The sequence below is a fragment of the Halichoerus grypus genome, chromosome 4 (assembly GCF_964656455.1).
Source record: "Halichoerus grypus chromosome 4, mHalGry1.hap1.1, whole genome shotgun sequence".
In the NCBI taxonomy this organism is placed as follows: domain Eukaryota; kingdom Metazoa; phylum Chordata; class Mammalia; order Carnivora; family Phocidae; genus Halichoerus; species Halichoerus grypus.
This window is the reverse complement of record NC_135715.1, coordinates 168,421,919-168,448,191: the sequence shown is the minus strand read 5'-3', so window position 1 is coordinate 168,448,191 and position 26,273 is coordinate 168,421,919. Positions and strand designations below refer to the sequence as shown.

Below are 26,273 nucleotides of genomic sequence, written 5' to 3'. Positions count from 1 at the left end.
ATTTTAAGGATTTAATCCACTATCTCCCACATTATTCCTTTGAAATGTTTAAAACAACATCTTCCCGTTGCTCATCATCCTTCATCTGCAAATCCTTCAAGTGCTTACCCTCCTCTAACTAAGTTGGTTCTTAAAGTCCATGGGTTACTGTTCAGTCTTTGATCAAAACCTGGTGTAGTATGTTCTAGTTGTTTCATAATATAGATCCCATAAGATTTTAAGTCCTTATGAATTTATATATGTTCTCCACAGCATCTGGAATAGTGCCTGCCACAAAAGGGGTATGTAATAGGCCTTTACTAAATAAATGAACAAATGGCTTAATGTGTTATACGGCTCAGTGAAAGAATAATATTATTTTTAAAGCCTAAAAAGAATGAGCAAAATTAGTGTAATCTTAATATTCTGGAACCATACCTAGCAAAGCAACAAAAAATTAGAAAAATTTGTGTCTAATAGGTTTCATACAAGAAGAAAGAAAGTATTGATGATGTTCAAATACATAAATATTAAGAGACAGCCTATGCCATGCTTTCAGGATACAGAATTTTACTAGACACAGATTCGTCAACGATGCAGTGCTTTTGTATTGATTCTAAAGTGCTTTTTGGATGAACTTTGAAAGCCATTTGCTGAGTGTGGGATTTTGTAGGCTTGGGTTTGTCAATAAATGTGTTTTGCTGTAATTAATAACTATATGTTCTTGCACCTGTGGGGAAGATGAAGGATCTTTCTAATTTCCCATTCAGCAATAAACACGAGCAACTGTCTGCATGATTCCTCTTTTGATTTTAGCTGCCAACAGCTTGGAATTCTTTGAGTCCAGCTAACTCTACATTCCCTCATTAGCTGGTGTCCCCATTTATTTTTCTGACTAAATGGGTAGAGAAGTCATTTTGTTTAGCTCATTCGAATCTGTTGAGAAAGATACCAGCAAATCAACACCTGTCACTTTTCAGTAAATCCTAAGAGGAACTGGGGCTTTGTAGCAGATTTGCCTTGGCAAGAAATAAAATGCTCGAGGATTGCAGTAAATGACAGGATTCTATGAAACTGCCATCTCCTCTCTTGAAGTAGGGGATGAGCATCAGTCTATTATGGACGTAATTAATCCAAATCACTTATAAAACAATAAAATTTAATTATGGATTCTTAAAAACTGAGAACCCACCAATTATTGTTAATAGGCTTTTTCTTGACCATAGCTAGTGAGTTAAATTTATGGAGGCTATTTTTCCAACAGTTAACTTTTTTAAAATATTTTATTTTTAGATATGTAGCTTTGGTATAACATTGCTTTATAGTGAGATCAAATAAATCCATTGATTTCAGGGTAGTTTCTATATTTTGGAAAACAATTAGTTAAGAACTAAATTCCTAAATGGGTCTCTATATAATTGACATTCTCTGCACCTTCAAGGACTTCGATCTTTATTACCTGTTAAGAAAAGTATTTCCCTCTCATCTGTGAACAACTGGATCTCTGTCTTTACATTGATTTTTAGGTACTTCTGTGCTTGAGAGCACAAACATGGCAAAACATTTCAAAATTCATTCTGATTTTGTCAGATCCTAGAGTAGGTCAACTGTTGCTTGTGAATGAGACCTTCATCCCTTGAAATTGTGTTAAAGGACATTATGGATTTAATGATGCTTCTATCCACAAAGAGTTAAGCTGTCCCTAGAAATCAGTGGTCTATTCTTAAAAAGTAATTATAAGAATGAATATTTATTGAATTTTTGCTCTGTGCCCAGTACTTTTCTATAACAGTCTACATGGATTGTCTTATTTACCTGCAGTACAATTCTATAAACAAGGTACTATTATTCCTCTTTACCAATGAGAAAACTGAAGCAAAAGGAGTCTTTAGATAGCTTGCCCCAAGTCATGCAGCAAGTCAGTGGTGGGGACAGACTTCAAATCCAAGAAATACAGATTTTAATCATTACACACACCAGTACTCTCACCTGATCAGAGGGTAGAGACTGTGTACACATACACATGCTCTCATTTCTTTAAAGCCTATCTTGTGCTTACCATTGCAAAGCACTGTGATCAATACCATGAAATCTTATATGTGTGCATAGTACATGTAGGTGCCTCTTTGGTAGATCACATCCAGAGTAGTTCTTGTCAAGCAGAAACATGGTCTGCTCCTGGTTCTAGCCATCCAGCATTTCTGAACTTCTTGCCTGTCTTTTCTAAACCTCATCCAAATAGATCTTTCTAGCAGAGATTCTCTGTTTTGCTTTTGAGTCAGTCAAAATGACTATCATTACAGACCTTGACCCCAGGTGACTTTAAAATACCACCTAGTCTTCAATAACAAAATATTATTTTGCACTGTGGGAGACCTAGGTATATCTTCAAATAAGAAAATGTTGTTCATACATTGCTGATGAGATTTGCACTATGAATCACTGGTGTTTACAGCTGTGATGGTAACTGCGCACCTAAATTTTCAGGCTCTTAGATCAATTGAAAATATTTGCAAATTATCTAATTGGAGTTAGGGGTGTGTGATTAATTAAATATGGCTGTGAATTCTTTGCTACTCCTTCAGTTGAGAGGTGGAGTTTAATTCCTCCCCTCCTGGAATCTGAGCTGGTCTTAGGGATATATTTGCCAATTTCAATGCAGAGGAAGTGACATTCTGAGAATTCCAAGGATAGGTCATACGAAGACTTGCAGCTTTAATTTAGGTCTTTCAAAATCCTTACTTTGGGGGAAGCCAACTGCCATGTAAGGAGTTCAACTGCCCTGACACCATCACATTGGAGACAGATGTAAGCATTCTGGTCAACAGTCTCAGCTGGGTCCATGTTTCCAGTCATCCTTCTCAAGTCACTGTACATGTGAGTGAAGCCATCTTGAACCTTCAAAATCAGCCCAACTACCAGTTGAATACACAAAATGACCTCACCAATGCCACAAAAGCAGAGGACTCATACAAGTCTGATCCAGATTTCAAACCTACATAATTAGGAGATATGATAAAATAGTGTTTTAAGCCACTAAGTTTTGGGGGTAGTTTGCTATGCGCAATGGATTACCACAAAAGAGTATGACATCTGGTTCTGCCACAGGGAATCAAGCCTGACATTCTGATTCAATCATCACAGAGTCCTACACACCCCAGCCTAAAGAATTCATTTCACATTTATAAGCAGATTTTACTTCCATATTGGGATCCAGCTAAATAAGCAAGGACCTCTGACTCTCCCCTATACCTGGCCCCTCAGAGTACACTTCCAATGTAGGAACAAGTCCATGCAAGTTGGCTGCTCCCCTAGCAGACTTCTGTATCCTCTGGGTCCACTGAAAGGCACCAGTTCCCACAGATTTGACTTTATCTCATGGTTTCATGAACATGTTTACAAGGACCCAAAAATCAGTTCATGTGACTATATAGGTATTCAGACAAAATCCAGTTCTTCCATCTGTTTGTCCAGTTCTCCTCCCCTCTGTCTTAACTCCTTTGATCTCCCCTTGCTCTTGTTTAGTCTCTCCCCTGCAGCTCCATCTCCTTCTCAGACTCACTGTTCTTCTCTACCTCCTCCCTTGTTTGTATATGAATTGAGCACTCACTTTCCCTCTCTTCACACGTGTAAATTAGGGATGCCAGGAGCATTATGGTAAGATAACATAATTTAAATGCTAACATAGCACTGGATAAAGAGTAAGTGCTCAAAATGTGTTCACCATGATTAATAGATTACTATTATCTTTCAGCCTAAAATAGTAGTGTCCTTGCCAGACAACTCATGCCAATATACACCTGTCTAACTACCAACTACAACCTGCCATCACTCCTTCCCATAAAAATCTACATTCCATTTGGGCTCATTCATGACCAGACCATCTCTACCATAATCAAAATCTTCAAGTCAAAGTAACCACACTGCCCAGAAAATCACAGCATTGTCACAGTGTGAAGAAGTATAAAGTCCAACCCCATCATACGTAGAAATTGTCTGCCAAACTGTCACTGAGGCCATTCAAAAATCCCAACTTGTACAACTAAATTATTCTTTATAATTGTAAGGTTTTGTTCAATATAATTATATTATTTCTGACAGTTATATCAAAATTATTTTAAAGTGGGGTAATCTGATCTTGCAGAACATTAAAACTTGCTATGTTAGTCCATGTAGGATAATACGGTGCTGAAATACATTTTCTTATATAACAAACAAGAAAAATAACAATTTGTAATTTTATCTTCCTAGAATATGTTTTTTTTTTTTATTCAGGGATTTCTAAACATTTTAACATTGCATGAATTTCACTTTTAAACTGCTACGAGGTCAATGATAACTATTAGAATGTCTCATTTTAGGGACTTTTGTTTCCCCCGGAATATGATAGATATTTAATGAGATATGACCTTACCCATGGACTGATCTCTTTCCAGTCTTTAAAACTGATTATACAACTGCCTGCTAGATGTCTCCATTTGGATGTTCCATAAAAATAACAACAATAATAATGGCTAATACCATAGCACTTACTCTGTACCCAGCACTTTCAAAGTACCTCATTTATATTTTCTCAATCTACATATCACAACAACCTTTTGGGTAGATAGATATTCTTTTTTCCATTTTTACTGAGGAAACCAAGGTACAGAAAATTTAAATAACCTGCTCAAAATCACACAGCTACTGAGTGTCAGAGCCTGGATTCAAACCCAAAAATACTCACGCCAGAGTCTGGCTTTTAGTCACTGGCTGTAAACCATTTCCATTCTGTTTCTCACAGACCCTTGAAACTCAAATGCCTGAAACAGAACTTAACATTTTCAACCATAAACCTCATGGGTTCTAACTCATGGGTTCTAACTCATGGGTTCACCTATGACCTCTCTCACCTATTTGCCTAGGCAACAACATGGAGCTCTGAATCTGAGTACTCTCCACGCTCACCCAGACCCATCATGACAGTTTTTCCTTCCAAACACATTATTCCTCAAATTGTTTTCTCTTTCCTAGTCTAGTCCAAGGAATTCCCAACCCCCCCCCCCCCACCTCCCGCTCTCTCCCTCCCTCTCTTTCTACCTCCCTCCTTTCTCCTGGATCACTGCAATAGCCTGCCTCCAATCCTGGTGCATTCAATCTATTCTTTATTCTTCAGTCAACCTGAGTTTTCCAAAAATGCAAAAGTATGTCGCCCTCTAACTTAAAACACTTCAACAGCTTCCTATTATCCTTAGTCAAGTGTTCAAATCCCTTAACATGGCTTACAGGGCTCTTATGATTTAGTCTGTGCTATTTCCCTAGCCTCACCATCAACCCTGGACTCACTGCTCCAGTCAGACTCCACTTCCTTCAATTCTTCAAACGCAGTATGTTTTCCTTGCCTCAGGGTCTTCATGCACCTTGTTTCCACTGAGCGTCTGCACTATAGAATACACCACATTTCTTCACCTAGCAAATTCTTATGTATCCCTTGGGTTTCAGATTAGATGTTACTTCCTTGTGGAAGCCTGCCCTTACCTGCCCCAGGCATGTGTTTAAATGGCTCCTAAACTTCTCTTACTACAGCATGAATCAGGCTCTATTATGATAGTTTTTTTAAAAACTCTCTGCATTCACCACTAAACTATAAGCTTCACAAGTCCAAAACTGTTCTATTTCATTTAACATAGCTACTCAAAAATATTGTGAAATTAATGAATAAAGTATGACACAAAAAGGCTGAAGAGAAGTGATAGATAGTATATATAAGCAACTACATACTCCTAAATTAAAATATCTATTTTCTACCCCAAAAAATAGATTTGCACAAATATTCTGTGTGAAATAGTCTCTAATAGGAAGTTAAAAAGAACTAAAAGGAATGGTAAGTGACCATGAACAAACTATCATAGAGAAAGAATAAATGAAGGCCAGATAAATATAACTTTTGAAGCTCAATAAATAAGTTTTATTTAATATCATGGGCATGGAGATATACACAAACTTTCATAAGATTACTGAAACAAGAAGTAAGATTGAAGATAATTATTTTGATCTGTGATAGTCTTGAAGAGAAAGTAGATTGAAGATTCGGGAAATTAAGGTTGATAGGTGTTCCCTTTACAACGTGCTCCAGCCTCCTAAATACATGAAGAGCAATGTTAAGTCTGGAGGCCAGTGGATACGGGACAAGGTCCCTGTAGCCAAGAGAGGAAACGGGAACCCCTAAATTAAGAGAAGACAGGACCACAATCATTCTGATCAAAAACTTCTTACCATTATTATTTTTTTAGGATCAAAACATTGTGGATTCAAGTTTTGAACATCTACTATCATTTAGGTTCCCGAAGTGTAAGTCAGTAAGACAATCTCTCTCTGCTTTCTGTAGGCTCCACCTTCTGCAGCCCCAGAGACTCATGATTGGCCCCCAGCTCTAGGTTCAGGTTAAAGAAAAAGGATGCTGAGATGATCTGGAATTATTTATAATGGGGTAACTTCAATGGATCAAAGAAAACCATCACTGAGTAACACCAACCCCGTCTTACGGACATTAGTACAGACGGACATTTAGTTACTATATGTGACCGAAAAATTCGTGTGGTTCATGTACTTCTGAGAATATCTGCTTAAAACCAGCCTTCCATGGAGATTAGCATGGTAAAACTCCAAGAGAGTAACTCAGGGGCCATTCCCTGATGGTTCAGTCTACACAGTACCATCTGTTGGTGTTCAGAAGTCAATGGGAAATTCAGGTCCACAGATTTCAACAGAACCGGGTGACAGAGTTAGTAAGTTACTTCCTAAGCAAACAGGACCTCACACAGTACCCCAAGGCGGGTAATGATACAATTAGCACAACCTGATTTTTTGTTCTGGAGGCCTCCAATGTTGGGGAGGGTCAATTCAGTGTTGTTTTATCTTATTCTGATACAATAAATAAAGTATGAGCCTAATTTACATCAAATACTTACGCCTCACGGTTTAAAAAATCTCTAAACTCCTATTCATTCATATTTTAACTGCAACACCACCATCTTTCCCCAGACTCCCTATATATTTGAATTGAGTCGGAAAGAAAGTATATCAAACCTGGCAAAGAATGTGACATTATGTCCTCATTTTAATTAGAAAATATTTTTTTGAAAAGGATCCATATGTAAATCCTCTTGAATGGAGAGATTAAAATAAATGTTACAATCTAATTAAATTATTTCATATAAATTTCATTTGCAGCTTTCTATATGGAAATTTGTAGAGTTATGGAAAACACTTAGCAGAATATTTCTGTTATGCTAAGACCTCAAAGCCCTGCTATATTTCATCCTTAAGGATCTTGCATAGGGAGGTAGAAAGGAGACTATGAAAGAGATTGTCAAATGCCCTTAAGTTTCAGAAAGGAAAATACAGTCATCTAGACACTGGCCATTAGAATGTTTATTAATAAAATATGTACATTTTTTCAAGTTATTTCTCTTCTTTAATAACATGTTTTGAGCTTGTTGGATTCTCTCCCCTTTCTGCATGTTGATATCTTGTCTGTCTTCCTTATGGCTACCAACGGCACCAAGCTTTGTGTGGGAAATTGTCATTTGTAGACACAGCATCTTTGACTTTTTTGTGAGACTGCTGGTGTTGCTTCCTTTGATAAACAAAAGCCCCTTTCTGTGGTTTGTGTGGTTCTTCTAGGGAAGGCCTTAAAGAAATAATTAGCTAGGCTGGTAGTTTCAGGAGAGAGAAAGTGGAACTTTAATGCTACCAGAAAAATCTATTTTTTGTTTCGGTCAACAATCAATAGGTATTTTTGGGTGGCTACAAGTCCTTTATAAAATGAAAGTTGTCAAGACTCAAAAAATAATCTTTAAGCAACAAGAAGCATGCACAAATGGTGCTAATTTTGACTTGCTGAGGTTTTTTCCCCCCCATTACCGCATTGATCTCAACAGCTGTAGGTACTTAAACTCTCTTTCTGGAAAACCTTGCACCCTACATTATGCGCAAAAGAAGAAGTAGGGACAATTAATGCTGATTTTTCACAGAGCCCTGGGAGCCACTCAGGAGGAGGATAGACATTCTTCCCCCTGCCACATTACCTTCACGCTCACCAGTCGCACCAGCTTCTCATAAAATAGCACAGTAAGATTCATTAGGAAAGATGGAATTTTTATGTATAAGAACAAAGCGAAAAGAAACGGTAAGAGAAAGCAGGGAAAGAAAGTTGAGCTAGTCTCTTTCAAGCTAAGGGTGCCTCAAATGATATGTAATGAAAGGTCTTTGTGGATTTGACTGGGTGTGTGTGAGCATTTATGGCACCTGTGTCTGTGGGGGGGGTCCACACCAGCAGTCATGTGGTAATACTGGTGTGTAATTACAGAGCACTTAACTGCATTCAGTCATGGTTTGATTCTCTGATAATTTCCACTTTCATTGTTCAAGAGGCTGCGGACACTCATAGAAGCTGAGGTTCAAGTACCTGCAGCTGTTGAGATAACTGAATGTTGTAGGCTGTTTTTAAAAGTTTCCAGTAGGAATGCTGTTTAAGAGGGAAGTTTGACAGAAGTACAGGTAAAATATTCTACTTACCTTTCCAAAGCCATAAAATCCTAAATCTATAAACGGATCATTCTTTATTCCTCCTCTTCATTTCACAAGCTGGCTGAGCTCCTTTTCTCCCCAGCCAGTAGCGCCGGTCCTCCTTACCTGCTATTAAATTCTCAGTATGGAAAAAGCTACTTCGATTATCTATTCAGCTCCACAGACATAGTCCCTATGTTGTCTGTCTTCACTTGTGATATATAACAGATTCAGACATTTAAAAAACGCGTTAACCTGTTTATATGAAAGAATAAAAATGTTCCAAAAGGGCAAAACCTGGCCAAATGTGAACACAAATCTGCTTCCATTTCCTTGCATTTCCTTCTGCCAACCACAGCTCCTGAATGCATTTTCATTTGTGTTTAAAGCATTAAGTTTGAAACGTTACAAAACAGAAAGGTAACAAAAACAAAAATTAATTTCATATCAACACAAGGGAGAGAGTATATATTTTGTCTTCCATTTTCCAAAGACCCTTTATTTCACCAAAAAAAAATATGGGCTTTATTTAGGAATAATGCTGCTTGATTCATTACTATTATTCTTTCTTTTTTTAAGATTTTATTTTATTTATTTATTTGAGAGAGAGAAAGAGCACAAGAGGGGTAGGGTCAGAGGGAGAAGCAGACTCCCTGCCAAGCAGGGAGACTGATGCGGGACCTGTCCCGGGATCATGACCTGAGCCTAAGGCAGTCGCTTAACCAGCGGAGCCACCCAGGTGCCCTCATTACTATTATTCTCACTTTATTGTATTTTACAAATTGTCTGTTCAAATTAATAAAGAAATTAAGAATCTTTATTAAATTCCCACAATACAAAACTTAACTATTGCTTCCAATGTCTGGTAGTTTCAGTGAGCAACACTGTCTCAAACTATGAGTTACATTTCTAAATTGGTCACTAGCAGCCTAATTACTTCTGGTTGAAGTGTACCTTTTCCCTTCCTCTGTGTGCGTGTGTTTAGATAGAAACAGATGAAGATGATGGATGGATACATACATACATACATACATAATACACAAATGTTAAAGTAATAATAGGGGTGCCTAGCTGACTCAGCCAATAAAGTTTACAACTCTTGACCTCAAGGTCATGAGTTCAAGCTCCATGTTGGATGTAGAGCTTATTTAAAAAAAAAAAAAAGTAAGTGAGAAAAAGTAAATAGGGTAAAATATTACCAATAGGTAAATCTGGGTAAAGAGAGTACAATTTTTATTTTTGCAATTTTTTAAGTCCAAAATTATTTACAAACAAAGTTTTAAAAATTTACATGTGGCTTACACACATACAACCAAGATTCTGGCCTCAACTCCTGACTCTTGCCCTCTTTCTCCACACATACCCCGAGCTCATCATACAAATTACTTGTAATTTCCTCCAATGGACGTCCTGTTTCGTTTCCCTGGGGAATTATGACATGATGTTCCAGATAACACATGAGGCCATCTCCCCAGAAAAGCCTTTCCCTGCTCTTTACAGGCAAGTTAAGTCTTTCTTCTTTGTGAGAAATGTATTTACTTTACATGTTTGTCTTCATTATAAGACAAAAAAAAAGTGAGACTGCACTGGGTGTGACCTTGGTCATGTCACTTTACTTTTGTATGCCTCTGTTTATTTATAATATGGAGATGACAGCACCTACTCTTAGGGCTATTTAGAGGATTAAGTGGGTTAAATCATGTAGTGTTTAGAGCGGCCTGAGGAATAGTAGGTGCTCCATGATGTTAGTTATCATGGGGGTGTGATGGTGATAAGTGGTACAGTATCAGAAAAGCACTAGAATGATAGGAGGGAACATGGTATATCCTACACCAACCATTGCAGAAACTTACTAAATATTTTCAGGTGAGTGCATGAATGGATGCTCAGGGAGTACATTAATATTAAAGGGAAGAAGTAATGAAGGTTTCAACCACAGTGGTAACAAGGAGGAGAGAAGGAGAAGACGAATTTGCAAAGCCTTCATGTAAATGTGTATCAGGTGGTAATCCCTTGACTATGGGGTGAGGGGGAAAGGATACACAGTATTACACCATCGTTATCTTAGGACCTTCACGAAGCCCCATTTTAGGTGGTATTTCTGGGATATGATTACACTGGGACCTTTAGCACTATCTCCACCAGGCGATACGGATCAGCTTCTGAGAGGGTCAAGTACTTCTCTGTGTTATGCAAGACATTTGTTTAAAAGTTTATTATATCTATGTGGCGATCTTTAGTCAGTGTGTGGTTGTATATATTTGAAAGGATTCAGATCAAAGACAATATATAACCATATAACAACATAATAAATTTTAATGAGACTTATGAACAAGGTGAGGGAACAAGAAAAAAAAAATGTAACAGCCTAGGTGTCATTATTTTTAATATTAATTTGCTCATTCATATCCTATATGGCTTTTAGAGAAAAAGTGACATAATCCTGGCTCAAAACCATGTTTCATCAGAGAAGCGAACTGATTTTGTTAAATCAGTTAAATCGATGTTAAGAATATAATAAAATAGGGGCGCCTGGGTGGCTCAGTCGTTAAGCGTCTGCCTTCGGCTCAGGTCATGATCCCAGGGTCCTGGGATCGAGCCCCGCATCTGGCTCCCTGCTCAGCGGGAAGCCTGCTTCTCCCCCTCTCATTCCCCCTGTTTGTGTTCCCTCTCTCGCTGTGTCTCTCTCTGTCAAATAAATAAATAAAATCTTTAAAAAAAATATATATATAATAAAATAAATGCAAGAATACAAATATATCGCCTCTTAATAGCATTTTATTTAAAAGTTTATAATTAGAGCACTTGTAATACACAAAATGTTTAAAAGTTACACAGGCTGCCTGTAGGAAGGACTTTTCTTGTAGGCAGAAGGAATGGGGACCTTGTGTTTAAAATGTGTGGAATTCATAGTGCAATATGGGGCTCAGTAAATCAACAGAATCCATAATCTGAAGGGAGTGGACATAACTTCCAAGTTATTCCAAAGTTGCCGGGGGGGGGGGGGTGGGTAGAGGTGGAGAGAGATGGTATCAATCTGAAGATTTCACTTGGCTCTGGTTTAAAATCCAAAGGAAAACAAGAACAGAAAACCACCTCAGCAGTATCTATCTGCTGACATACTCCAAAACACAAAACTGCAAACCAGTGTCCTTTAAAGAAATCCATACTTTAAAGACCTCTGCCACTTCCCAAAGTCAGTACTATGAAAAGGAATAGGGATATTCCTGGGTGAGCCAGATAATTGAGAATAATTATCAAAAAGATGCATTACACAAACATCATGATGAAGGGGTTCATAAATTAAATCCATATTTCGTTTTAACAAATTTTTATAGTATTCTGACTTGTTAAAGTGTCCTGAGAGTGGCAGATGCTATTTAAAAGCAATGACAATAGTGTTTTGAAAGTATGCATAGTAATAGTTCAGAAAATAGAGCAGCGACATTTTCTACCTTGATCATCATTAATCAGCACCATAAAATGTTAGCTGCAAAGAAGCACGTAGGTAAGCTTGGCCCACCAAAAATAAGGCATTAGAAAATAGATGAATTCTCATGTAGAACAAGTTATTTAGGAAGAAGTTTAAGCAAGGTTTGTAAAAAGTGACGGACAACAATTTGTGAAAAAGAACATTTAGGCGTAACCAAGTAAACTGAAAATAGTTTGGTATCAGTATTTGTCTCTATGGAAGACGGCTGGGGAGTCAGTTCCTTTAGATCCAATGTGGCTTGGGTTGATTTCAGCTGGAGCTGGGTGTTTATGCTCTATGCCATTTTCCCAGCACTGAACTGCCTGTAGTGGAAAAGACTCTTGGAGTCCACGTTGCGGGATTTCTGCACAGCTTCAGCAAAAAGTTTGGTCACCTGAAAATGTAAGGGTGGGAATCTTAGTGACCCACATGCCACAAAAGTGAGTATTTAATGAAGCAGGAGTGAAAGGTCAGTTTCTGCTCCCAATTTCCAAAGGGACATGTGATGAAAGACACAAAAATTTTTATTTATTCGGGACTTTCTTCTGTATTTCAGACCTTACCATGAATAAGCTAATCCCTGCCCCTCAACTCCCCCAGGGATTAAAACCGACTCGGGGGGAAAAAATATGATGGGTAGAAAGTTACTGAGTCTTGAAGTACAGTTCTTCTCCGTGATAAATTTGGTGGGTCATGTCCAAGTGGAACTCAGCATACCTCATGTGATCATTTTCTGTGAATTGGACAAGTGCTTGCACTGTGTCTGGATCTTCAATTATCATTAACCTGTTGCTCTTTTATGGTGCCTTTCATTTAGAAACAATGGAATAAAAGTTTGTATCTTTATTCCATGCCACACCACACTTTTTATTTAAAAGATAATAGTATGGCTAATGAGAGAGCATGGCTATCCGTGGCTTTTGATTATTTCAATTGCTTGATCACCAGTTGTCTCAGTTAGGCCATGACCTACCCTAATAGCACCATTATTTTAGATTCTATTTAAAAATTCTTCTCCATTCTGAATGTTACAAGAAGGGGAGAAGAGGGATGTGCATATGCTGATGAATACTCTTAAGGGTGACACAGAAATAAAAACCTGCACGTAGCTGTATTTAAGGAAAAGAACATACCTGGAAATTAGTGAGGAGAGCAATTCCACTGTCAACAGCTGTCCTCCGAATCACATAATTATCATGGACAAACTTAGTGTTGTTATTGGGGAGGTTAATCACCAGGTCAATACTGCCATCTCTAATCAATCTGGAAGAACAATCAAAACAAACAAAAGTTTGTAGGTGGCAATGTATATTTTATAATTAGTTTTCAAAATACTAAAGTAATTATTCTCTTACGCCACTCAAGTCAATGCCATACTGAGTTGACTGCCACTTGCCCTCCTCTATTCCTAAATAAATGTTCAAATTACACTCATTTGGGGGTTATAATTTTTTATTGTGTTCTTGAAAGAATTCTGGTGAAAGTCTAACTAATTAAATGGAAAGATTTTTCTTTCTCAAACGCTTCATCTATCCATAGAAGAATTGGTAATTTGATAGGTATTTACTTATTTTACAAGGAGGTTTTTCTCCAGTATTGAAGTCCATTCCACCTCCATACTCCCAACTCCCAGATTAACTTTACCTCCCTGCCTGCTTCCCAGGGCCTCCAGCTAATGCTATGAGAACACAGGTCACCTGATTTTGAATTAAATCACTTCACATTCTGTTGCTGGGCTGCTATACATACTAGGAGACATTTAAATGTCAAAAACATGAAGTAATGCTAATCGTTGTTTTACAAAGTCCTAACCAAGTGCTTATAGCTTCATTGGAAGTCTACTAAGGTCTGAACAATTTGCCCTTCTTTTATTAATTTGATAATGATTTATAGGTTGCCTTCTTGAGAGCCCTAACAAATGGTAGCCATTTAATAGATTGTAATATCCTAGAACAACTGAGAATTATCTCTTATGTACCTATGCCACATATTTCTATAAGTGTTGATGTAATGTAGTCCCTAAAGACTCACATAGTGCACTAAAATAATATGTCTTACCAAATCTAATGACGACATAGCCTGAGGCATAATAACCAACCAGATCAGAGAATAGTAAATTAGGTAATTCAATGGATGGCATTACCCTACCACTCACCACAGTCTCCTGCATATAGCAAGTCCTCAATAAATTGGACTGATTTATTGACACACAACCTCAGTGAAATGCAGCAGGTCAATCTTATATTTGATATACACATCTATATACAATATAAGCTTGATGTAAAATATAAAGTGCTGCATTACATTCTTCATGTCTCTGACTCTCATCACTGAGATCTTGGTGTCCATCCAGAAAAGCATCCTTACTAGAAAATATCTTGAAAGATGCTATGTATCACCACGTAGACATATGGCATTATATGTTATAGTAACAGAATGGTTCATGAGAATGAGATTTTACAATAAATAATTCAGATGAATAAATCCACAGATTTATTCATCTGAAATGGCTAAGAGGACTTTTAGAAGACTTGCAATAGGGTAAGGTGAAGTATTCACATCATACTAGTTCCCGAAGTTAATCCTCTATCTGTAGGAGGATAGAAGTCTGCCCAGTTCTTACTTTCTGATGGAAGAGAGGCTGGGATTCTGTCCTTCCTGAGAGGGCCATGCCACTGGGGTGGCAGGGACATTGTTGGCATTGAGCCAGTCTGACGTGGCTTCCGTGGCAAAGAGCTGCATTTAAAATGGAAAAGTCAGTTACTGTATCACAGGGAAGGCTTTCATGGAGCAAAGAAACCTACTGGGACACATCCGTCATGTAAAACATGAAGTATAAGAAAGTGGTGTATATGAGAAGCAATAATATCATGAATAGAGATTTGGACTCTCTGTCCAGAGTCATGGGCACTTTAAGTATTTTTAAAATATTCTAAGGAACAATTTAATGACCTCAACTGTAACTGCTTTTGTAGAAGAAAAAAAATAAAGAATTATTCATGGCTGAGGATTCATTGTTATCAAATCAACAAAGCCCCATGACCACAGGCCCACTCTGAGCCTTGGGAATCATCTTGTTTTACTGAACCGGGCTTTGCATGGAGGTATTCGTGGCAAAGAAGTTTTGCCTATAACTGCAACAGCTGGAAACTATGACTTCATTCGGAAACAAGAAAAGGAAAAAGGAAAAATATACTGGAAACGCATTGGAACTTTGTCCCAAATCTGCGTAAACTAAACTTTCTAAGTTTTTAGCTGGCAGCTCCCGTGGAGCTTATGGTACCTTTGTTAAAACTAGTCTTTCTAATAATTTTATTCTATTGAAGTTTTTAAACTAATCACGTTAGTTAAATCTTTCAAGTTGAAAGGATATATTTTGAGGTATTTCATTCCTTAAGATTCATTAATATTCTCTTTTGTGAATAGATTTCAATGTTTATAGAAAATGACTTGAAAAAAATTAATATCACATACCTTGAAGCCTTCATTGTGTAATTGTTCAGCCACACCAAGGAATCTGGGACGGAATGATTGCTGAAATTAAGAGAATTTGACAAAATTCACTTTCTAGATACACTGCTTTTCATTTAGTCACGTGCAATATGATATTTACTCGCACCATCATCCAAGGCAATGCCATATGTTGCCAGGTGCTTTAGATTCAAAGGTGACAAGTTCAGTCCTTTACTCCTCCTATAAGTAAGTACGAGTTCTTACTTATTTCTCTGATATAGATAAGATTACACCCATTGTCTTGCTCTCTACAGTCTGATTTTTCACCTTGTGCTCAAATTCCTCTACTCTCTATTTAATCCACTTTGTCTGCAGATTAAGATCCACCTCAGTCCTACAGGGATCCTTCCCCAGGTCAGGGAGAATTTAAAGACACCTGGGGTAGGAGTCCAACACCAGCTCAGCCTTGCTAATCGTTCTGCCTGCTCAACCGGCTGAATTCTAACTTGGTCCCGCTCTTAGGAGACTGGGCCCTGTCCTAGCAGCTTGTGCAAACCTCCCTTCAATAAGTCAACCATTTTGGACTCAATTTTGCATTAACTTTAAAGTAAAGAGTAAAAGAATGGGCTCTGGAGTCACTAAGCTGCCTTTGAGATCCTGGCATTACCATTCATTCCTTAGAAAAGTTAATGTCTTTGAGTCTCCATTTCTTCCTTTTTAAAATTGCAGTGAGCATAGTAGTGTATCTATTTCTTGGGACTCTACAATAAACTGTGTGACCTTGAGCAACTTACTTAACCTCTCTGTGATGTACTTTCCTCATCTGTTAAATGGAAATAGTAACAGTGTCTATGTCAACAGGTCCTTGTGAGTATTTAATGAGTTAATTCATAAGTAAGCATTACTTAAGTGTCCATATAGGAACTTAGTCCATTAATAGTTGTTGTACAAGGTTACTTGTCCATTAATAGTTCTCATTAAGTATTCATTGTTAATATTAAGATGTTTTTTTCTTCAGCCTCCCAGAGGCTAGATTCCTACCCCTGCACCATAGTTTCCAAGCCTGGCTTCGTCTACTGACTGTCATACTTCAAATACAAGCCAACTTCCTCTTCACATATATTTTACTTCCAGACAAGATTCCCTCATGTTCCATCTCACCATTCAGATATGTTCTTAGAGCCCATCGTTGTGAACTTCCTAGAGCCTCAGCTGGACCCATCTGGTTTCCAGGTCCTGCTTTCCCTGGACTCCTACACATTGTCACCAGAGTTCTTCCATTCTGAACTTACCCCCTTCCTGTGACCACAAGCCAGTATTTGCAAGACAGTGGTCACGGTGAGAGAAAAAAGGCTAAGTGGCCTACCCAAAAATCAGTCCCTTACCTTGACCTCATTAACTTGAATGTTTGAGTAACTGAGCTAAATAGAATATGAAAATCATACACAGTTAAAAACATATCTATTCTGCCTTTTGGCTGAACATTTTGGCTGTTTTCCCTTGTAAAAAGTTTATAAACAGATGAAATAATTTGGTTATTTCAGTAAATGTTTTATAATCTATTTAGAAACCATATTAGTAACAGCTAAAAAAAAATCAAGGAGATGATCTTATTTCAGAATCTCAGAGAAACCAAGAATTGCGATAATAAAACATATCAAGATCCTTGCACAATTTTGATAATGTTCAGCCCATAAAACCTCCTAATATTTACTTGCAGAGGCTTTCTGAGAACAGATCTAAATCCTAGGAAAAGACTCCAAAGACTATGTTCAAATATAAAATTCTTTCAGATTCAGGCCATCTCAATCCCAGAACTGCAGTTTTATGAGAGGAAACTATTGGCAAATAGAAAAGATAAATGCAACTGTATGATCTCAGCTAAGGCGGGCTCAGGGGTTATTCATGGACAGTCTTCTAGAACACAAATTATAACCATGCCCACGATAGTAGCTTTCCATTCCTGCTTAGGACCAAACAGGAAGAAATGGGCCTTAGGTGCAAGAAGCTCATGGCTAGACATAAAGAAGGAAATAAATAAGTATAAAATCAGAGTAACTCAGTGACATTAGGGTAATTTAATGAGGCATATGGCAGTCTCCTTACGAATAGGTTAGGCAGAAGAAGAGGACAATGACTTTTCAAGTTTGATTCTGCTTGGAAAGCAAGGGACTGAATTAGATGCCATTTTAGGTCTCTTCACATTTTAAGGTTCCTTGAAATGTAGTAAATATGCATGAAATATTCTAAATGAACTTCTTAATTTTGTCAAATCTCCCTGATTTGGAACAATACACTGCAACCTTCTGCTAAACACAAGACAGACTTAAGTAAGCACCAGAGCACAGTAGAAGATGCAACATAAAGTTGTCCAACCACTTATTTATTAACTGATGCATTATATACTGAACAAACTATTCTCAATTTCTTAAATTTTCCCCTAGCAAAATGTCACTAATAATATATGGCCATGTGATAACGTAACATTGAAACCATTTTCTAAAATATCATTTCGGGGCACCTGGGTGGCAAAGTTGATTAAGCGTCCAACTCTTGGTTTCAGCTCAGATCATGATCTCAGGGTTGTGGCACTGAGCCCTGTGTGGTGCTCTGTGCTCAGCTCGGAGTCTGCTTGAGATTCTCTCTCTCCCTCTCCCACTGCCCCTCCCCCCTCAAAACTCTCTCTCTAAAATAAATAAATAAATCTTTAAAAAATATATCCTTTCACAAGCACAGTGGTCCTCAAAATGTGGTTCCCCAGGAAATTAGCATCACCTGGGAACTTGTTTTAAAATATAAAAGTTAAGGGGCACCTGGGTAGCTCAGTCAGTTAAGCATCTATCTGCCTTTGGCTCAGGTCATGATCCCAGGGTCCTGGGATCAAGCCCCACATCAGTCTCCCTGCTCAACGGGGAGCCTGCTTCTCCCTCTCCTCCCAGCTCCTGCTCTCTCTCGCTATCTCTGTCACTCTCTCTCAAATAAATAAATAAAATCTTTTTTAAAAAGGTATAAATGTTTGGGTCCCACCTCAGATCTGTGGAATCAGGAACTCTGAGAGTGAATCCCCATAATCTGCATTTTAACAAACCCTCCAGGTGATTCTGATGCACACTTAAGTTTAGGAGTAGGAGGGAAGAGGGACTAGGAGACCCATCCTTCACTCATTTTGTAATTTGAGGTGAAGATCCATTAACCTTGGCCAAAGTCACAATGAAAAATGTTGAGGAAGGAGTACCAGAATGTAGTTTTTTTCTTTGCTATTTTAAAGTAAAATAAGTCAGCAAGTCCTCTAAGACCTGCAGACACCAGTCAGAACCTCATTATGGAGCTGTTTCAATGCTGTCCCCCAAGTAGAAAAGATAAATATCCGACATGACAGTATTGGCAGTTCCCAGCCGGGGAACCACTCTGCCTTCTGGTCTGGGGTGTTGGCTTTCATAGCCACATTATAAACTTCTATCAAACATGTATTGAACACTTGTGACACATAAAACAGCCTCTCTACAAAAAGAAATTACAGCTGTCAGCTTGCATCTGAGTAGCCCCGGATTTAATAGCTGATAGAAAATACCTGGGTAAGAAACCATTTGTTACTACAGGTGAAAAGTACAAGCTGATTTATTTCCTGGAAAATGTTTGTAAGAAAGTCCTTTTAAAATGAAAAAAATATATACATTTCCTCCAATTATCATTTTCACATTATTCCAACTTCTGGCTGCAGAACAGAAAGCCAAGTTAATATTGTGTGGTGCTGTGGACTCTGTAGGGACGTCTGCATCGACAACTCTATGGTTGTTCCTAATGATTCTGTACTGAAGATAAAAGGTTATTCATGTCACTTGGAGTTGTCTTTTTCAAATAAAATGCTTGCTTTGTGTTTCCGAGCAATGCTGAAGCGCAGATGTCAGGATGGTGCTTGCCACTCCACAAACATCGCTGAATAGCCCAATCAGAGGGGAAAAAACAGTGAGTGCTCTTGATGTGCTCTAGAGTAAATCATTTATTGTTAAAGGGTGTTCCAGATAACTTCAAAACAGGGCAGAGTGCCTACTCATAGCAACTAAAAATAAATCCTGATAGGATGAAAGGAGGCTGGAAATATTGCAGGGAAAACAAGGATGATTTTGTTGCCATATAAACCTACATTATGCCTTTCTTATGTTAGGATCTAGGCCTATGGAAGACCTCTTGTTAGAGACCCAGTGCATGTAAGAGTTGACAAGAATCCTTTGACAAAATCTAAATCTTGACTTTTTCACCCCTAAGTTCTAGTTATATACAATTGATGTTATGAATATTTCAAATTCCCCAGGTGGTTTGTCCCATAGCATTTAACTTTGGGAGGGCAGAAACAGAGGGTCTGTGTGTATAAAGGAGTAGGGTGGGAAAGAGAAAAGAAAGAAAAGGTTAGGAAGACTACAGTATAACAGATTAGCATGTGTGTGCCCTCACACACACACACACACACACACACACACACTCTATTTACTAAATGTTAAGAAGTGGCTGATACTTGCTAGTAATACATTACTATTTAAAATATGTGTTGGGCGCCTGGGTGGCTCAGTTGGTTAAGTGACTGCCTTCAGCTCAGGGCATGATCCTGGAGTCCTGGGATGGAGTCCCACGTCGGGCTCCCTGCTCGGCGGGGAGTCGGCTTCTCCCTCTGACCCTCCCCCGGCTCATGCTCCTCTTTCTGTCTCTCTCTCATTCTCTCTCTCTCTCAAATAAATAAATAAAATCTTAAAAAGAAAAATACGTGTTAAATTACCAAAAATAAGAAAAAAATGTTTCCTGGCTCAGAGTCATTTTTACCTCTCCTCCGTAATTTCTCTTTTTCCCCAATTTTCTCTTGCAACCTGTTGTGAAAATGAATGAGTTAAGGTATCTTCAATTAAATCCTTGTGTTCATAGCAGGAAGCTGGGTCAAGGTGGGGAGATAAAGTGAAAAGGCCTTTCCCTCAAATAAATGGGACAAGTCCTGACTATCCTCCTCACCTCTCTATGAAGGAATAATAAAGCAAATTAACTGCAGTGGTGCTGGTTACCAGTGCTCATCTGTGTGTGAATTCTATGCAGCATCAGGGTAAGTGAATGATTATCTTAAGAAATCAAAATGCAGTGGTGGATTTCTTTCTTAGAACTTCACTCAAGAACTCAACAAAATGTGTTCCTTTGTATTTACTGGCCTTAAAGCCCATTTATACATTAGCAGTCCTTTTTTTAGGTCGTTCTCACTTCTGACTTTATATATTTGAATGAGTTTATGTGAATTATTCTGACCACACTGAATCATGTTAAATAAAATGATTTTTTAAAAGTACAATGCATACTGAAATATGGAACCTTAATTACTTTGTCCACAGTTTCTAGGAAGCCTAGGTAAAAGGCTGGGGTTAGACTTGGTCCCATGCTATCCAAGAAGATACCCAGTGAGTTTTCTAGCTATTAATGCTCCAGTTAGTATATACTGTCATGTTGTTCGGTTAAATTTATGACGCATTTTTAAAAGCCACTCTCAGTGAAAATCCACCAGATGGTGACAGAGAGGCTGTCCTTGAATGGCTGGGAGCAGCAGCTCTTCCTTGCCGCCCACACTGAGTAGGTCAGAAAGTGACTCTTGTCCATCTCCTGCTGATCAAATCTACCACAGCTACTAATATTTTATTAAATATAATTTTATATTAAACATTTCTCTATTTTTTTTTGAAGATTTTATTTATTTATTTGCCAGAGAGAGAGCACAAGCAGTTGGGAGTGGCAGGCAGAGGGAGAGGGAGAAGCAGGCTCCCTGCTGTGCAAGGAGCCCCATGCGGGACTCCATCCCAGGACCCTGGGATTATGACCTGAGCCGAAGGCAGATGCTCCACTGACTGAGCCACCCAGGCATCCCTTAAACATTTCTTTAAATATACTTTTTAAACTTTGTAGTTACAATAGACACATATCTAAAGCCCTAACGTTGTGCACTTACACACAAGTAAAAAGTTCTTTGCAAGAACTCATGTAGCTGTTGCAATACTGATCTCTTTTAAAAAGAATGTACTGAAAGATAAAAACTTCGGTGGGCAGAACCTCATTCCTTTGAGAAAACTCTTTTTACCCTATAAAACCCTCTCTTTTTTTTCCACCCATAAAGCAAAAAATTCTGTTCACTGATGCCAAAATCACACAAATACTTCATAGGGATCGAATTAATTTTTGCTTAATATTTCCTGCAGCACTAGAACCAAACAAGGCACAATTTTATACATCACTGCCTTCTCAAACTGGTATTTTATGTTAGCACTATTACGATTAGTTGTGAAGACGGGGACTAAGGGCATGGACTCCTCTGAATGCCCCCAGGCCTCACATTAAACTTTAAGCCATAACTGGAAGTTGGGCAAATACTCTCACACTTGTGACTTAATAGTACTTAATACTCATCTATAACATGATGAGACTCTCATATGGTGTGATGTGTCTCCAAACTGCCATTATGCTTCACAATTGCAAGTCATCTTGTTAGCCTCTGCTCTAACTGTCTCCATCTCCCTTTCGGCACCTTTATGAAGCAAAATTCCAAGTTGCTCTTTGCAGAAACTTCTCCAAAGCCACTGCCCATCCAGTCTCCAGAGTCTAATTTGCTGATATTAAGACACCCTAATGAGATGGTATCTATAATAATCACCCACAGGCTTGAGAATACCTGGTACTGCTCTAATTATATTTTCATTGATTTTTATGTAACCATGCAGGGTTTGAGCTTATTAAAAGTACGGCAGGAGTGATATCTAAGACCATCTATTGTTTTTATAGGACCCAAGAATTACTAATCTTAAATGTAAGTGAATGACCAGGTGGAAAACATTTAGTATTTTTCAGGAAATTTACAAACAGAACAGTCTGTATATTCTTGCAATAATTATTCCAGGGAGTAATAAAAGTTTCCTGACTACATTTTTGCCCTAAGATTTCTTTTTTTTTTCCAATGGAATCTACCTTTATTGATCATTAGTGTACCGACATAATATGTACATTTTTTTTCCATTTTTTTATTATGTTATGTTAATCACCAAACATTACATCATTAGTTTTTGATGTAGTGTTCCATGATTCATTGTTTGCATATAACACCCAGTGCTCCATGCAGAACGTGCCCTCTTTAATACCCATCACCAGGTTAACCCATCCCCCCACCCCCCTCCCCTCTAGAACCCTCAGTTTGTTTTTCAGAGTCCATAGTCTCTCATGGTTCGTCTCCCCCTCTGATTTCCCCCCCTTCATTCTTCCCCTCCTGCTATCTTCTTCTTCTTTTTTTTTTAATATATAATGTATTATTTGCTTCAGAGGTACAGATCTGTGATTCAACAGTCTTGCACAATTCACAGTGCTCACCATAGCACATACCCTCCCCAATGTCTATCACCAGCCACCCCATCCCTCCCACCCCCCACCACTCCAGCAACCCTCAGTTTGTTTCCTGAGATTAAGAATTCCTCATATCAGTGAGGTCATATAATACATGCCTTTCTCTGATTGACTTATTTCGCTCAGCATAATACCCTCCAGTTCCATCCACGTCGTTGCCCTAAGATTTCTATTTGATGTGCAGTAATAAACCAATAATGCCCTTTTCATTGTATAAAGATATTCTCTTTTAATTATTTCACTTTGCTTTGACTTAGAAGACTTACCACATAATGATATTCAAGAACCTCCCCAGTGTATTGTGGGCTGGGCTCTGCTAACTTTCTTAAAGCCCATTAAGCTACTTCCCTTCAAGAACTTTCAATCAGTCCTAGAGTGAGAAAATCCCTCAAGTAATGCCCATGTCTTCTTCAGCTTTGGATCTTTGACATTTACCAATGGTCCTCGACTTGAAAAAGTTCAACTTTATAATAGTGAAAGCTATACACATTCAGTACCAACCATACTTCGAATTTCAACTGTTGATCTTTTCCCAGGCTAGCGATTCGCAGTAGGATACTCTGTTGCAATGTGGGCTAGTGGCAGCTCCCAGTCAGCCACACAAGCATGAGGCTAAACAACCCATACACTTAAAACCATTCTGCTTTTCACCTTCAGTACAGTATTCAGTAAACTGCATGAGGTATATAATACTTTATTATAAACAGGTTTTTGTTAGACGATTTTGCCCCACTGTTGGCTGACATAAAATATTCTGAGCACACTTTAGGTTGGCTACGCTAAGCCATGATGCTCGGTAGGGTGGGTATAGTAAGCGCATTTTTGGCTTCTGACATTTTCAACTTATGATAAGTTTATTGAGGCATCACCCCACCATAGGCTGTGGAAGATCTATAGTAGAAATTGAAATGTGAATGAATGAAGGTAAAGAAGGAAGGAACAGAGGTCAGGAAGGGATCATACAGCTTCAGCTGGGGATGTGTTGCGTTTGAGACAGCCAGATAGAGGTATCCAGCAGATGGTTGGAAATACGGGATGATGATGGATGAAGATAAAGGTGACAGTTATGGATAGGACAGTGGATACCACAGACATGAGCTGGCAAAGGGGAAAGTCAAGAGATAGATGGAGACAGAGACAGAGAGAAAGAAGAGGTAAGACCCAACTTTATGGAAAACACACGTTCAGGGGCTAAGGAGGAAGAACTAAGAGCAGAGCACATAGAAAAGATACAACCAAGAAATAGAAGAGATTCCTGTTTAAGGCATCCTAAATCCTTTTCAGAACAAATACCCTTTTCACTAGAGACTTTTTCTTTCTGCTTATTTATTCACTTATTTGTATTGATTGCTGCAATGGAAAAAGGCAAAACTCAGGGAACATATAGAGAACAAACGTCCATTTTTTCTATTAGTTGCTGTTTTCTTTAGTGGAGCTTAAAACAGATCTCCCCTCTTTTATACCACAATTAAGGTCCTTTCCCAGCCACTCCTAGCATGTGCCCAGGGGCATGCATGCAACCACACACCAACTTACCTGGATTCCAATCAGGATGCCTTTCTGGGGTATCTTAAACCCTGTGGAAAGCATTGCTTTTAGGAAAGCTGTGTGAATACCTTCACCAAAGCAAGCCACCTGTTAAGAATAAATTTAAAAATAAAATAAAAAGAAGCAAATACTAGTCAACAGCTCTTACCGATAAACAAATACAAATGGAAAGCACTTTACTCATAGAGCCCTTTGCTAGATTTTATTGAGTTGCCCAAAGACCATGCAGTCTGAATCCTGGGATTAAAAAGCTGGCCAGGGCAGATGTATCTTATGTTTTTAATTAAGCATAATGAAAGAATAAGCAATTCTTGCTCTATCCAACAACACTCCATGGAGCAACATAACTGGATTCTACTGTGAATTATTTGGATACAAATCACAGCTTCTGGTCCATAATATGGTAAGTTACCAAATGTTAATATGACTTAATGTTTAAATAATGGTATATGTTATGTATGCGATGCCACAGTGCGTGAATTCATGGGTCAGTAGCACAAATGCATAACTGCTGATCACTTGGTTAGGAGTCATTTTGTACAGCTTATGAGAGAGCTTTCTGAGAAATTCAATAAATCCAGGAAAATCTCAAGGACCTTTTTTTAAAAAAATCATTTTCATAAAATGAACCAAAATAGACTAGTTCTGAATACCACAGCCATATGTAAAAACAAACAAACAAACAAAAAAAACCCATTCCAAACTAACATATAACGTTGGGATATACAGAAGTTTCAGCTAGGGTAATTGTGCTACTAGATAACGACAAGTCAAATGGACCCCATAGCTAGAGAACAAGGGGTATATTTGAGCATGACGGGAATAGACTCTGCCACGCATATCATCACTTGGCACAGGTACAGAACCACCATTAGAGTAAATAACACTGATGGCTAAATTCATTCTTTAAGCAAATGACTCCCTTATTGTGAAAGGGATGTTCTCATGATTATGACCTTCAGCCAACCACCAGTACATGCTGCTTTTCACTCTACAGCAAACTCTTTCTTTGGTCAATTAATGGCCAACTAAACTCAGTAATATCAACCTCAGTTAATGAAACCCAAATTCTACTGACAGGACCAGGCAATCCCATCATAAAAGCATATACAACAACACACAAGAGGTTTCAGCAGTTTTCTACAAGAAAACATAGAAAACAGTCAGATACTCAAGTAAGCTCAAGTCTAACATCCTTACCTTACCACTAAGAAAATAAAACAGCCTTTACCTAGATCAAGAGGTAAAGGTTTATTCAATCCCACAAGCCATTTGGACACTGAAAATGTCTCTTCAAAGCATACCTGAGATTTCACCTAAGCTAGAATTATTATTCTGATTTCAGTTATGAAATAGACCTTGTAATATCACACTCAGTGACACCTGGAAGTATGACTCTAATAAGAGAAGAATTAACTCTATACTTCTGAAATAGATCACAACAAAGGTGAGCTGAGTTTCTAAGTCTTTCATGTTTTCATAACAACTCCAATAATGTATGTCCGGAGGCAGAATGGACATAGGCAGTGAAAATAAGTTTACCACACTAGAGAAAACAGCACAAAGGAAAACAGATCTCTCCCTGATCTGAACCCTGGATCTGCTGAAAACAGCCCTGCTACCAAGTGACTATGAGATCACGGTGAATCTGAAGAGCAGCTCCTTAAACAGCAGAGAACTATAATGCAGGCCCCTCATTTTAAAGCTAGGTTTTCTCACCTAGTCAATTAAAAGCAGCCGCAAAGGAGCTAAGAGAAGGCAATCGTCAGTCCAAATACAAATAAGATAGCCATTTATTCCTCACTGCCTGCCTTCCTGTCTCCCTTGACTTCTCATCACAGATGTTGCTTGTAACCAG

The 26,273-nt window shown here is 38.2% G+C and overlaps 1 protein-coding gene across 2 annotated transcripts in view; it reads right to left on the bottom strand.

Annotated features, from left to right (window-relative positions):
• Positions 1-11,289: 11,289 nt before the first annotated feature.
• Positions 11,290-26,273, bottom strand: part of CPS1 (carbamoyl-phosphate synthase 1) — a 122,680-nt gene continuing 107,696 nt past the window's right edge. For both annotated transcript variants that reach the window (XM_036098744.2, XM_078071279.1), the window contains 5 exons: positions 24,404-24,502; positions 15,476-15,535; positions 14,625-14,737; positions 13,135-13,264; positions 11,290-12,395 (listed from right to left, as the gene is read on the bottom strand). In XM_036098744.2, the coding sequence (XP_035954637.1) occupies positions 12,297-12,395; positions 13,135-13,264; positions 14,625-14,737; positions 15,476-15,535; positions 24,404-24,502 (501 nt within the window). In that variant the 3' untranslated portion in view covers positions 11,290-12,296. The remainder of the gene's footprint in view (positions 12,396-13,134; positions 13,265-14,624; positions 14,738-15,475; positions 15,536-24,403; positions 24,503-26,273) is intronic.